This window comes from Cydia splendana, chromosome 2, assembly GCF_910591565.1.
Source record: "Cydia splendana chromosome 2, ilCydSple1.2, whole genome shotgun sequence".
In the NCBI taxonomy this organism is placed as follows: domain Eukaryota; kingdom Metazoa; phylum Arthropoda; class Insecta; order Lepidoptera; family Tortricidae; genus Cydia; species Cydia splendana.
Genome location: NC_085961.1, coordinates 29,832,381 through 29,844,955, shown reverse-complemented (window position 1 = coordinate 29,844,955; position 12,575 = coordinate 29,832,381). Strand labels below are relative to the sequence as shown.

Sequence of the window (12,575 nt, the reverse complement as noted above, 5' to 3'; positions counted from 1 at the left end):
TGTTTTGCATTGTAGTCTTTCCGTGTGTCTATTGACCATTCCGCTCCGCCCGCCGCTGTACCGCGCCGAGCCTAGACTCGTAACGTCAGAGCGCGACTCACACGGTGCGCGCCGGTTCGCGATAAAAAAAAATAAAAACAAAAAATACGCAAAATGTATAAAAAGTTGACAACAAACTGTCACAGCTCAGTTGTCGTGGGCCCGTGTGCATGTGTGCATGTGAACTTATAAATTCAAATTTAGAGCTTTCTTGATTTGGATTACGTGTGAAAATGAAGTCGTTTTTTGTTATTATTTGCTGTATAGGTAAGATGTTTTTTTAATGAATTGGTACACATGTTTATTTTTTACAATTCACATTGAAATTAAAAATATTAATTGATACGTCACAGTCAATCAATTATTTATTCACTTTTATACAGTAAGTTACAAACAGAGCTATTTAAAATATTTCATTAAATAAAGATGTCATATTTAATAATAACAATTTAAAAATAAGGTCGTCTTGCATAAACAATTTAATAGACAGAAGTGTGGATTTTTTAAATGAGGTACTGTTTGCAGCTACCAGGCCCCGTGCTGCTACGCGAAAAATGGTCTTAGAAAACTTTCCCCTACCTTTAAATTAAGAAATTAATGCTTAATTAAAATAAAAATATTTTCCATTTGCAACTTTTCTTGTGCCCTATCCTAAGTTGGTCTTTAAATAATTAAAATGTTAGGGGTAGTCTCATAACCACTCACTTGCTTTTGGTAACTGTAGCTACCAGCTGTCACCCTTATTTTATTATAATAATAGAGGTCACTGAAAAATATCAATCATGTGAGAGATCATTTTGGTACAGCAGCAAGGGATCTAGGAGCTGCCTTTAGTGCCCCATTTAAAAAATCCACCCTGTCTGTTAAATCTATTAGAACTATTATTAATTATATAATATTTACCTATTATTGTCATATAACTTTTCCTATTATTAACATCGCAATATCCAAAGTCCCATTAACTTACAAATCAGTTTTTTTATTTTATTAAACTATACTTAAACTACATTTAAATGAACTGACAGATACCTAATGTTGCCTCTATTCTATGCAATGCATAAACATTGCTATTCCTTGTTCAATTGTGCCAAATATTATGTCCCGGGATTTACACAAAAAATGGATGGCCAGACACAAAGAAATCACTCTGTATAACTGAAGCAATCTTCAACTACTTAATTACTACACCTAATTTAAAGTCAAAGAAAGTTCATTAGCTTTAACTACAGAAACTTCTAGGCACATTGACGAGATATATATGACACTAGCGACTCGCCCCGGCTTCGCACGGGTTACACAAAACCTAACAAATTATTACACCTAAACCATCCTCAAGAATCACTCTATTGATAGATGAAAACCGCATGATAATCTGTTCAGTAGTTTTCGAGTTTATCGCGAACAAACATTCACATAAACAGACAGACGCGGCAGGGGACCTTGTTTTATAAGGTGTAGTGATAAGAGGTACAATGTAACTAAGAAATATTATGCAAACTTTCTTACATCACAAAAATCATATCTATATCAAAAAGTAAACCATTGTTAAATTGTATTTACCTTTAAAACCAATCTACATCGTTAAAAAGCAATTAAATTTACACAAATCGTAAATTTGCGCAATCAAGACGTTATCGGAAGATAAATATTAAGGAGACATCTTGTTTTGGAATTTTTCTTTATTTACTTGTACAGTTTTACCTTGAGGCGGTCAAAAACTCGACGGTGTCAACCAAACGGTTGGTAAACTATAACCTAGATTCAATATCATTATCTGTTGTATACGTCGTAAAGTGATAACACCAACTTCCGCCTGGCAGCTAGCTTACGTTTGGGGGCATCAACAAACCAGGCTCATCGCTGTCAATGCGGCACCATGGTGGACACACTGGGCCACCATGGCCTCTCATGTGTCCGCAGCGCTGGTAGGCTCTCCCGCCACGCCAGTATAAACGATGTCATCCGTCGGGCCCTTGTTAGTGCGAAAGTGCCGGCAATCCTCGAGCCCAGCGGGCTGGCCCGGAACGACGGCAAGAGGCCTGACGGAATGACGCTGGTGCCTTGGAGCATGGGTCGGCCGCTAGTTTGGGATGCTACTTGCGTTGACACCCTGGCACCGTCCCATGTTCCAAGCACCAGCGCTGCTGCTGGCGCTGCGGCATCCTCGGCCGAAAGCCTCAAACGCCGCAAATATGCCGCCCTAGGAACCAGCTACATGTTTGCGGCGTTTGGCGTGGAAACATTGGGGCCATGGGGGCCAAGTGCGCGTCGGCTATATAAAGATCTATCGACGCGCCTAATAGAGGCCTCGGGTGACCAGAGGGCTGGCCAGTATTTCGCACAGCGCATTAGCTTAGCTATACAGCGAGGAAATGCGGCCAGCCTTCTGGGCACCTTGCCCGTTGACGGCGATTTAGGGCAATTTTTTTACCTGTAGTTAGGTTAAGTACTTAGTATTAAGTTTTATTATGTTGGTTATTGTTTATTTAATTTAGTTTTAATAAATAAAAACTTCAAGCAGTAAAAAGTCGTAAATAAATAACAAATAACACATCATAATTACTTCTGTATATTAAAATGTTATGTACCTACCTAGGTACCTACGAGTATATGATAAATAAAGTCGTAATTTAAAATAATTAAATAAAGAAGCTGCAAAGCAATAAACGCTGGTGTTGTTTTTGTGTTTGTAAGTTATAGTAATATATAGTGCAGTTGCACAGACATCACATATTCCAATGGCTCAACCATTTTGGATAAAAACCAGATTCGATAATAAATAAACTCATTCGGATCGGATCGAAAAATACGATAGCGATTTGCTCAAGCTGCGACGTAGTCGCTTTGCGCTCAGAGTGAGCGTGAGTATGCTTTCATTTTTTATTATTATTTTTTTGTATCAGCAACTGTATATGCTCTTCCAATAAACTAAAAAAAATACAATATAAAATATCTTAATTGCTCGCAAAACATCGTCTCCGCTTTCTGAAAGGTTAGCAGGAAGAGATCCGTATAAGGACAGATCCTCTCCTTTCACCTTATGTGTCTGCATTTTTGACCAGTTTTATGCGATTATTCAATTTTCAATCTAGAGAGGACTGGCTATCTTTGGAGGAGGCCTTCACCTGCAGAGGGGTTCTTGCCGATTAAAATTGTATCAATAATACGAACATTTAAATAAATAGTACATTATTGTCGAGGCTCGGAAGTAGCTACTTGCAGGCTGAGGATTCGTTTTAAACGGACGACCTTGGGAGTCCGTTTAATTGAATCCGAAGCCAGCAAGTAGCCTTCCAGCCGAGTCATATATAGTGCTTTTCTCAAAAATGGTGCAAGAAATATAAATATCATAGAAATATTTTACAAAAGCAACTTTCTTACGTATATATTTTCACAGAAAAAAGTAGAAACAATTGAAAAAATTAGCTTTGCCGCCTTTTTATTTTTTTAATAAAAAAAATAGAAGTGTATTTTTCTGCCGAAAATACGCCAACCTATTTGAGACAGCTAAATAGTCGCGGTACTAATCATCTGTTTGGCTGTTTAATGGGCCTGTGCCTTCATTTGATATGGCCATTTCAACTTTTAAAAAGTTTGGAACTCGACAAATAATGGAATTTGTATGCAACATTGCAGTCCCAAAATCGAGACTGCAATGTTTTTAACTTTTTAATTTTTGACTGACCATAAACTACGCGCTTCGCAACCTATTTTTTAAACGGCAAAGTCGACTTTGCCGTCCATTTTTGAGAAAAATTATATTTTAAATCACTAATAACTCTATTACTAACAAAATGAATTACTAACTTATTAGATTTAACTTTTTTGTTTTTAAATTTTTGTAATCTGCAACGAAATAAAAGGCTTTTTATTTTTATTTATTTACTACAGCCTTTGCCATCTACCGGGTGTGGCCTGTAATATGAGTAAATGTAATAATGTAAATTATGAAACCAAACGAAAACCAACCAAAATAAAACGAAAACAAATACACACAGAAATGTTTAATGAATTAATATATTAGTTTTTAATACAACACTTTGTTGATGTTCTAACTTACTCTGTTAGAAATGGTTTTGTACCATCAAATAAAAATATAATCTAAAATTAATAAAAAGTTCATACCTACAACATTTTGGTTTTTTTATCGCATATTTTAAAAATTATATTGATTCGCTCATTTGTTTTCTTTCGTCAATATTAATATTAGTTTTATCAGGTTAAATACAGGAAATATTGCCAAAAGGTTTAAACATCGGGAAATATTGCAAAGCCAATGTGACCAAGCCGTCCCGTGGCTGAGGTCAGATCTTTTAAATGCTTATCAAAAATATATCTAAGGGGTCATCCATTAATTACGTCACACGAATTTCTAAGTTTTTAGACCCCTCCCCCCCTCCTTGTCACGCTTGGTCACATTTGGCAAACCCCTCCCCCCTGGGGTGACGTCACATTTTCTCAACGAAATCGGCAAATCGAATTAAGTGTTACCATTAATATTTTATAAAAATATTTTTGACGAACTAAATATTAGTAATTTTATAACGGAAAACTGATAAGGTAAGAAAATTATATGAATAAAAACGATTATCGTTCCAAAAACTTGTTATTTCACTGTATAGCGGATAAAGTAATCTAAATAAATTTCGGTTACTGATGAAGTTAAAGTGACGTCACAAAGTTTGTGACTCCCCCCTCCCCCTTGTCACAACATGTCACATTATCTTGACCCCCTCCCTCCCCCTAAACGTGTGATGTAATTAATGGATGACCCCTAATATAAAAACAAAAAATATTTTACATAAATCATATCGAAGTTGGCCACGTGACGATAAGGATTACCGAAAGAATTGAATTCGATCCTGGCCATTAAAACCTTATTGTTTCTTTAAATAAATGATAATACCTATTTATGACCGCACCGATATTTAAATAATAAATATAATATATCTTACCTATCTAGTTTCTTCCTCGTCTTGCCCCTTTATTCATAAAACGTTTATGAATAACCCCACCATTTTACCTAGTCGTACCTATAAGCCAGCTAGGTACTGCTCCGGAGCCCAGAGTACACACTCGGTAGTATTACCCATAATGCTTTAATAGAATATCTGCACATTGTAAAATTAAGATGTTTATTTTTAGAACCTCACTTATTTGATTAAAATCTTCCTGCAAAAACTCATTTCACGATAATCATTACTTAAATTTGATTAATCTCTATAACTGATAACATCTTACTTAGTCACTAATAATTATTGATCCGTATTCATAATAAAATTGAAATACTTGATAAAATAATAAGTATGATAATACGTAAAGGCATAAATTATGCTCACACACGTGCTCAGATAATGGCTGCATTGTGCCTTTCCTATTTAAATTATAATCCAATAATGATTATCAAAAATTTGTTTCTTATGGTCGCAATCGAATACAAATGCAGTAGGTTAAACTAACAATGTGCAAATTGCAGAATATTTAAAAAAAATCGGAACATTCTGGAAACATAATAAAATTTTCATGCAAGTTTCCACTTAGAAACTTCCCATTCAGATTAAGGAATAAGTATTACTTAATGTTCTTAACTATAGATGATTGTTTCATTTAACATTAACGTCACTTATTCTTTTTTAAGTGTCATAGAAATTGTAACTGACTGTAACAATGTTTGACAATAAACACGCAAAATTAAAATTCCGAGAACATTTCATGGGAACATTGCGATTTATGAATTTTTTTCTTTGGCATAATGCTAGGTTAAACATAGTTAAACCCAATTTCAGACTATGTATTTCAGTATGACACTCCTTTAAATAAATAAAAATAAAATGACACTCCTTTAACGTGACGTAATTTAATGTGACATTGATAAAAATAAATATTGTATGGAACATGATACAATTTTTTTAACAATTTTGAACTGAAGTTTTTGAGTATAATCTGGAAATTTTGAAAGATACTGTGTAGGTAGGTACATAATATGAGTTTAATAAATCTTGTCCTATTTTGAGATATAAATGATTTTTGATGGTTTTGCGATGATTTGTCCGATCACTGTACACCTCCATTGATCACCCGACAAGTTACTCGTAGTAACAAATCAAAAGTTCCCATTATCAACTCGAGCGACAATGTCCACTTGTCCAGCCTTGATATGGCTCCCTTTGAGGTGATGTATCGACGACATAATGGCACGAGCACTATTGTACACCCGTCGAATAAAGTTCTATCAACATACGTTTCACAATGACATACGCCATTTTGGTTTTGATTGGAACATTAACTTGTCCATCTTTATCATAGACTCGAACAATTTAACGTGTGAGGCCAATGACATCATAATTGTTCAATTAAGTAGAGTCAGCATCAAAAGTAGCGGATCAGACTACGCGTCAAAAGTGTCTACCATTCTCTAAAGGGGCCCACTGATTAACAGTCCGCCGGACGGTATCGGCCTGACAGTTGTTCGGAACTGTCAAAATTTTGTTCTAACTGACAGGCCGATACCGTCCGGCGGACTGTTAATCAGTGGGCCCCTTAACTGCTTAACAAAATAGATGTCTCTATATGTAGAACAATTAGACTGTAACAGGTAGGTACTTTTGAACGCAAACTGTAGAAATTTATCTCTACAAAAGTTAGCCAGGGTGGCAGATACATTTGACGCATAGTTAATCTTCTAATATTGATTCTGAATGTACATAGATTAAAATTTTAAATAACCTAGAGTTGATACCTACATTGCACAAGTTCAAACTATAATGTGTGAGAAAATACAGTTAGTGACATAATGACAGTTTGCGGAATATACTGGTATCAGTAAAGTTTTCAATTTTCATTATAAATCAATCAACCAATCAATCAATCAATATTTTTTATTGCGAGAACATAGTTGAATTATGTACACAAATATATATTATGTATGTATAGTAAACAATATGAAAGCGATGAAAGCTAATTTTGATTAAATCTTTATAATTATTATCTTGTCTGTTTTGTTTCAGGTTTAAGTTATGAAGCTGAATGGAGTTATGAAGGTAAACAATGTTTTATTTGTTTGGTATTAAAGTAATTATTTGTTTTTTTCGTACAGTTATAGTTTAGTATTCATTGTCGGCAATATTTCCCAGATGAATAATTTAACAAAAGTGCTAGAACATAATATCTACCTACCCAGAATATATCCACAGGCCTTGGTCCCCTTAAAACTAGACGGATAGCCTAGATTAGCAGCTGATTGAAAAATTGGACTTAGCCAGACATGTTTTAAACATTCAGAAGCATTAATAGACATAACAGACATTTCATACAACCCAATATAAGTGGTTTGTTCATCATTGTGATTGAACAATGTATGAAATGAAAATTATTTAATTTCTAGTAAATACATATTAAATTTTGTAAAATAGGTAGAGTTAGACCAAGAAAAATCTGCAGCGCGTTTGATAGCCCACGCAGTGCAAGTGTTATTTTAAGTGTCAAACTTCTATGAAATTATGATTTATAAATAACACTTGCACTGTGTGGGCTATCAAAAGCGCTGCAGACTTTTCTTGGTGTAACTCTAGGTAATTAATTTAATACCTACACGCAACCTACACGGGTGATAAAATTATGATCAAAACTTCCTTTAACATGCTTTTTAGTAGGTAAATCAGTAAAAAACAAAAACACGGTTTTTAGAATATTGATGAAAAAATGCCGCTGAATTGTTTTGGTATAGAGACAACGCATAAAATAAATGGAAAAAAATCCCTTTAATTTCCGAATTTTAGTAATCATTCTCATCTAACCTCATCATCTCATCACCATTTTCCTGGAACGAATTTTTCTATTCTACAGCACAATCGAGGTCTGAATTGAACCCATGATTTTTGGCCACCACACACAATGAATGAATGAATTTTTTTATTTCAGGCAACTAGTGGCCCATACATAAATACCTTAAAACTAGCATACATATTAAATATATGGAAAATTAAAGACAATTTGCTTGAACAGGCGAGCATCAATGGCCCGGCGTTTGCAGTTCTGGCACCCAGCAGTCGCCCATCGACATCTCGACGCGGGACGCGGTGGTAGACCGGCACCAAGCTCACATCCGGGGCCCTTTGGTCTTCCGGGGCTATGAGCAGGTCACCACCACGGCACACAACAATGGACATACCTGTGAGTATATTTATTTACTACATGTTACAGATAGCTGGAGATGCAAGAGCTTTCCACAATAGAATGCCGCTTACGAACGCTACATGTACTTTTTTAATGTCTCTGAAAAAAATCGTCCATATTTCGTGGCTCTTACGGGCCAATTCGGGTTTTAGTTGTGCCATCTGGTTCCGATACGGTACTGATCTGTCAGAATCGTATCGCAATCCGATTGCATTAAAAATAATTAATAGGGTTTAAAAATAGTGATGTTAAATCAATTAGCTCCCTAACATTCTCAGAATAATCTAGATAATAGATATTGTGGATCTATGTACCCACAATAGCCAAATCTTATGACCTTACTGCGAGGTTTTATCAATTTGTGTTTTAACAATTGCCTATAGATACATTTATTATTTTTGTCCGTAGTACAATGGTCTGCAGTTCCCGGAACGGCAGCCCCCGTATTGTCTGGCGGTCCCCTAAGAGGGAACTACACCTTTCTCCAGTTCCATCTTCATTGGCTATCTGAACACGCTATCGATGGTTTCAAGTAAGTAATAGTAAGATATTTCTTTTATTATGAACTGACCGGTGATTGACCCTAGTCATACCTGATAGAAAGTGAAAGCAGAACCTAAGATTGAGCTCACCAGTTCAGTAATAGCCTTTAAAGAGACCGAGGTCATATTTGTCAGGGAATACCGACGGAGTCATTTATATGAAACATTGATTCATATAAATGAAATGAGTTACTTTCTGCAAACCCTGGGGTTGTGGTACCGCTATAAGCTTTTTTATTACGACGGCATGTTGACATTGGGCTCCATTTAGGCTCATAGTTTAAGTCTTACGGTAAGACATCAGTTGGCAGCCAATTCAATGAATAGAGTGTTCACATCCCGGTAGACCCTTACGCCGGTGACCACGAGCCCAATGTAATATTTGACAGTAACCCGAATGAGAATTCTTCCGCCAAATGAAATAGATCGGCTGTTTTAATAACACTTTTGATTAACTTCATAGGTATCCCTTGGAGATCCACATGGTACATGTCAAGACTGGGCTAAAAATAGAGGAGGCCCTGGCGCGCCCTGATGGACTCGCTGTTATAGGGGTGCTTTGCGTGGTAAGTGAGGTCTCTCTTAACTTCGTATAAACCTGTTAACGTAATAATCCCTGATATTAGGTGACCAATAGGTATTATATATCATATTAGATATAAGGCAACCTATCAATTACATATTACATTATGTTTGCTTCCTGTTCTGTACTACTTATTACTTAATTCTTGACATGCATGGTTACATTTTAAGAAGATAATATATGGTCAACATTTTCGTTGACTCTGTCTGTGTAGACTTACTGAATATGGAGAACGAAGTTTATTCTCGCTTACTAAGAACACTTTTATCAGTCAAACATATTAAAATGTGATTATTTTCAGTTGAAGAGTGGGGCAGCAGCAGAACATGCCCTTGCTCAAATCGTTCCTTCTCTACCTGAGCTGACCTACCGTATGGATCCTAACAACCAAACCATGGCTGAAATCATCGATTTATCGTAAGTACCTTTCCTATTGTCGCAGTGTTATTTACCTCAAGGCTTAGAAAATCCCTCTCAAGTACAAGATGAATAGGCCGTGTCTAAAACTTCCTATCTTTCTCGAATTACTCTCCGATCGGCCTTTCGTTTCGCCATTGTTTCGCCCATTAGTGACGGAAAAGGGCATTGTTTTTAAAAACATTGGAAACATCCAAAAACGTTTTATTATCAGTCAATGCTGCTGTACCTATATATACTTTTGATAATTTTTTTAGTGTATGTAAAGAAAAAGAAAAGCAAAATATTTATTAGTAACGTCGTTACAAGTCGGTTTATAAATCTACATTTAAAGCATTATACCTACTTATAAGTATTTTCATCCTTCCTCTAATTTTGACTAGTAATTATTAGGTACTTTTCCATATTTTTTTTAAACATAATTATTTTCATAAATGTTGCCGAAAACTATTCCCCGCGGAAATATTGCCAAACCACTTTATTCACCTAATTAATTTTTGAATAATTTGTAGCCGCCTCCTAAGCCCGGACCCACAGTCGTTCTACACGTACCACGGCTCGCTGACCACGCCCCAGTGCCAGGAATCCGTCACCTGGATTGTAATGGACAAGCCGCTAGTAATCTCTGATAATCAGGTACGAGTACAACGGCTATTTCTATAGCATAATCTTACTTCAAATAATATATATTTTCACAGCTGAAGAGTAGTTGTGGCAAAATATTAGCATATTGTTGTTCCACGTCAAAATTGCCAGCTATATTTTCTCTACTTTTAAATTATGAAATACCTAGTTTCTATTTTCAATATTATCAACTGTTAATCTATTTAGTTTTTTAGTTTTAAGCCAACTTTATTACTATGGATAGATTGGATAATATGCGTTAATACATTACACTCTTCAATTTAACACCTCATTTTTTTTATTTGCAATATGGCAATGAACACTCCTTCAATATTCGACCGTTTAAAAAAAATAACCCTGCATAGTGAACTATTCAAAAGACTACCTATGCCTATGTGCCAACAGAAGTCATAATCCCGTGGGCGTGCAAATTCGTTCTTGATGGATTAATCTGTTTCCTTCAATGTAATAACCAATAGGTACACATACCAGCTCGCGTTGGATTTTCACGGTTTACAAGCATGGTATAATTTCCGTTCACTGACAGGTCTTGATAAGTAGGAGTTTTATAATAATTTGTTAGAAATTATCACTATTAATATAAATCAACACTGAAAACAATAATTAGCTGAACTCATTGGGTGATTCAAAAAATAACGGAACTTAAGTAATAGTATAATAAATTTTAACCAATATCCTAAACCGATTGTTATTACAAATTGCCCTGTTGGCCGACAAATAGTCCCAATTCTTAAGTTAGTAGTAACAAATTTTGTTACTGTTTTGCAAAAAAATATTTCAGTATAAAGTGTAATCACTAAAACTAGAATAACTTGCCCATAAATCCTAATAAATCTAATCCTCAATAAACTATAAGACCATATCTTCCGAGGTGGTGTAATTTCTGATTGTTTCCGTCGAGTAATCCTTATTCATTCATGCTCTGTTAATTGTCTTACGCATTACCGTCGCCTGTACGAGTATTATTATCACGCTGATCACGCATCCAATTATAAATACATACTTATGTATAATATCTCTTATTTATATTACAACCTTTACGCTCGGCCAAGCTTTGCGCGTACCTATTAAATGCCCTTAAGCACATGCCTGTCATATTTGCATATAATATTATTATGCTAACGAGTGACGACAATTAAATAGGCACCGCCATACTGATATTTAATAAGCTTGATAACTAGAAATATCGAAATTGAAAGTCATTTTTCTAATCATCTACTATCTTTAAAACCAGTTTCTAATCAGTATTTAGGTATTGTAGAAAAATATCAGTTAATTGTTATTAGTTATAATATCAGCTTTTGTCTATCCCTTCTCTCTCTCCTTTGCATTCTCTCGCTTTCTCAGATCTGGAAAATGTATTGTTCTCATTCCAAGATGGCTCTAATAAGCGTCCAAAGCTTTCAACTGCACCTGAATTAGGTACATACTGTTGTTGCCGCCGCTGTACATATCTATCAATTTCCTTGATAAAATGAGCGATGTTTGTCGCTGCAATACTGCCACAATAATGATATACATTCCGTCACCCATTTTATCAAGGAGCGGCGGCAACAACTACGCCGCAACAACAGTAATGCAAGTTTTATTTAAACCAACACTATCGGCATCAAATCTAAATTCTTCCTCTCTTTCCAGTACAAACTGTTCAGCAAGATCGACATCGGCGGGAATACGTTCAACTACCGCAGCCTGCACCCCGCTAACCGCATCGTCTACCGCTCCATGGCCTCCTGCGCTTCCATCACCTCTCCAACTTTCATTGGTTTTCTTCTCTCCATCGTCATGTGCGCCAAGTCCATCATGGCGACCACACTGATCAAAGGCGTCTGTATTATTACAAATATGAAAAGGAGACTTTTTGGATATAGCATTAAGGAATGCAGTAAGCTTGACTGATTGTCTTCGACGTCTTTTCCATTCATATTTTAATAGCTTCCTTTTCATTTTTAATAGACATCGTCGTTATTCTGGTCGTGTAATAATATAAAGAAGATAGTGCTCACATGGATTACAGAGTACAATAAGTTTGTGTAGACTGTGTCTGTTTGTACGAAGTGTGTGGAAAATCTGTGGTCTGTGGCTGTATGTACATGTCGTGTAATAATAATAATGAAAGCGTTTTAATTTTAACGAACAGATATATGTACGTAGTTTTATCTAATTATTAATTT

At 35.5% G+C, this 12,575-nt stretch overlaps 1 protein-coding gene across 1 annotated transcript; it reads left to right on the top strand.

The window, feature by feature from the left end:
• The first annotated feature begins 97 nt into the window (after positions 1 to 97).
• LOC134806119 (carbonic anhydrase-like) lies at positions 98 to 12,496 on the top strand. Its single transcript, XM_063779400.1, has 8 exons — positions 98 to 306; positions 7,047 to 7,079; positions 8,044 to 8,211; positions 8,623 to 8,746; positions 9,220 to 9,322; positions 9,641 to 9,756; positions 10,269 to 10,392; positions 12,040 to 12,496. Exons 1-8 carry the CDS (start codon positions 273 to 275, stop codon positions 12,298 to 12,300), a joined length of 963 nt encoding a protein of 320 aa, XP_063635470.1. The 5' UTR covers positions 98 to 272; the 3' UTR covers positions 12,301 to 12,496.
• The last annotated feature ends 79 nt before the right edge of the window (positions 12,497 to 12,575 follow it).

Coding starts and splice junctions, on each gene's coding strand:
- LOC134806119 (XM_063779400.1), top strand. CDS start 273: ATGAAGTCGTTTTTTGTTATTATTTGCTGTATAG. Junction 7,080..8,043: donor AGCTGAATGGAGTTATGAAG/GTAAACAATGTT, acceptor TTGCTTGAACAG/GCGAGCATCAATGGCCCGGC. Junction 8,747..9,219: donor CACGCTATCGATGGTTTCAA/GTAAGTAATAGT, acceptor TTAACTTCATAG/GTATCCCTTGGAGATCCACA.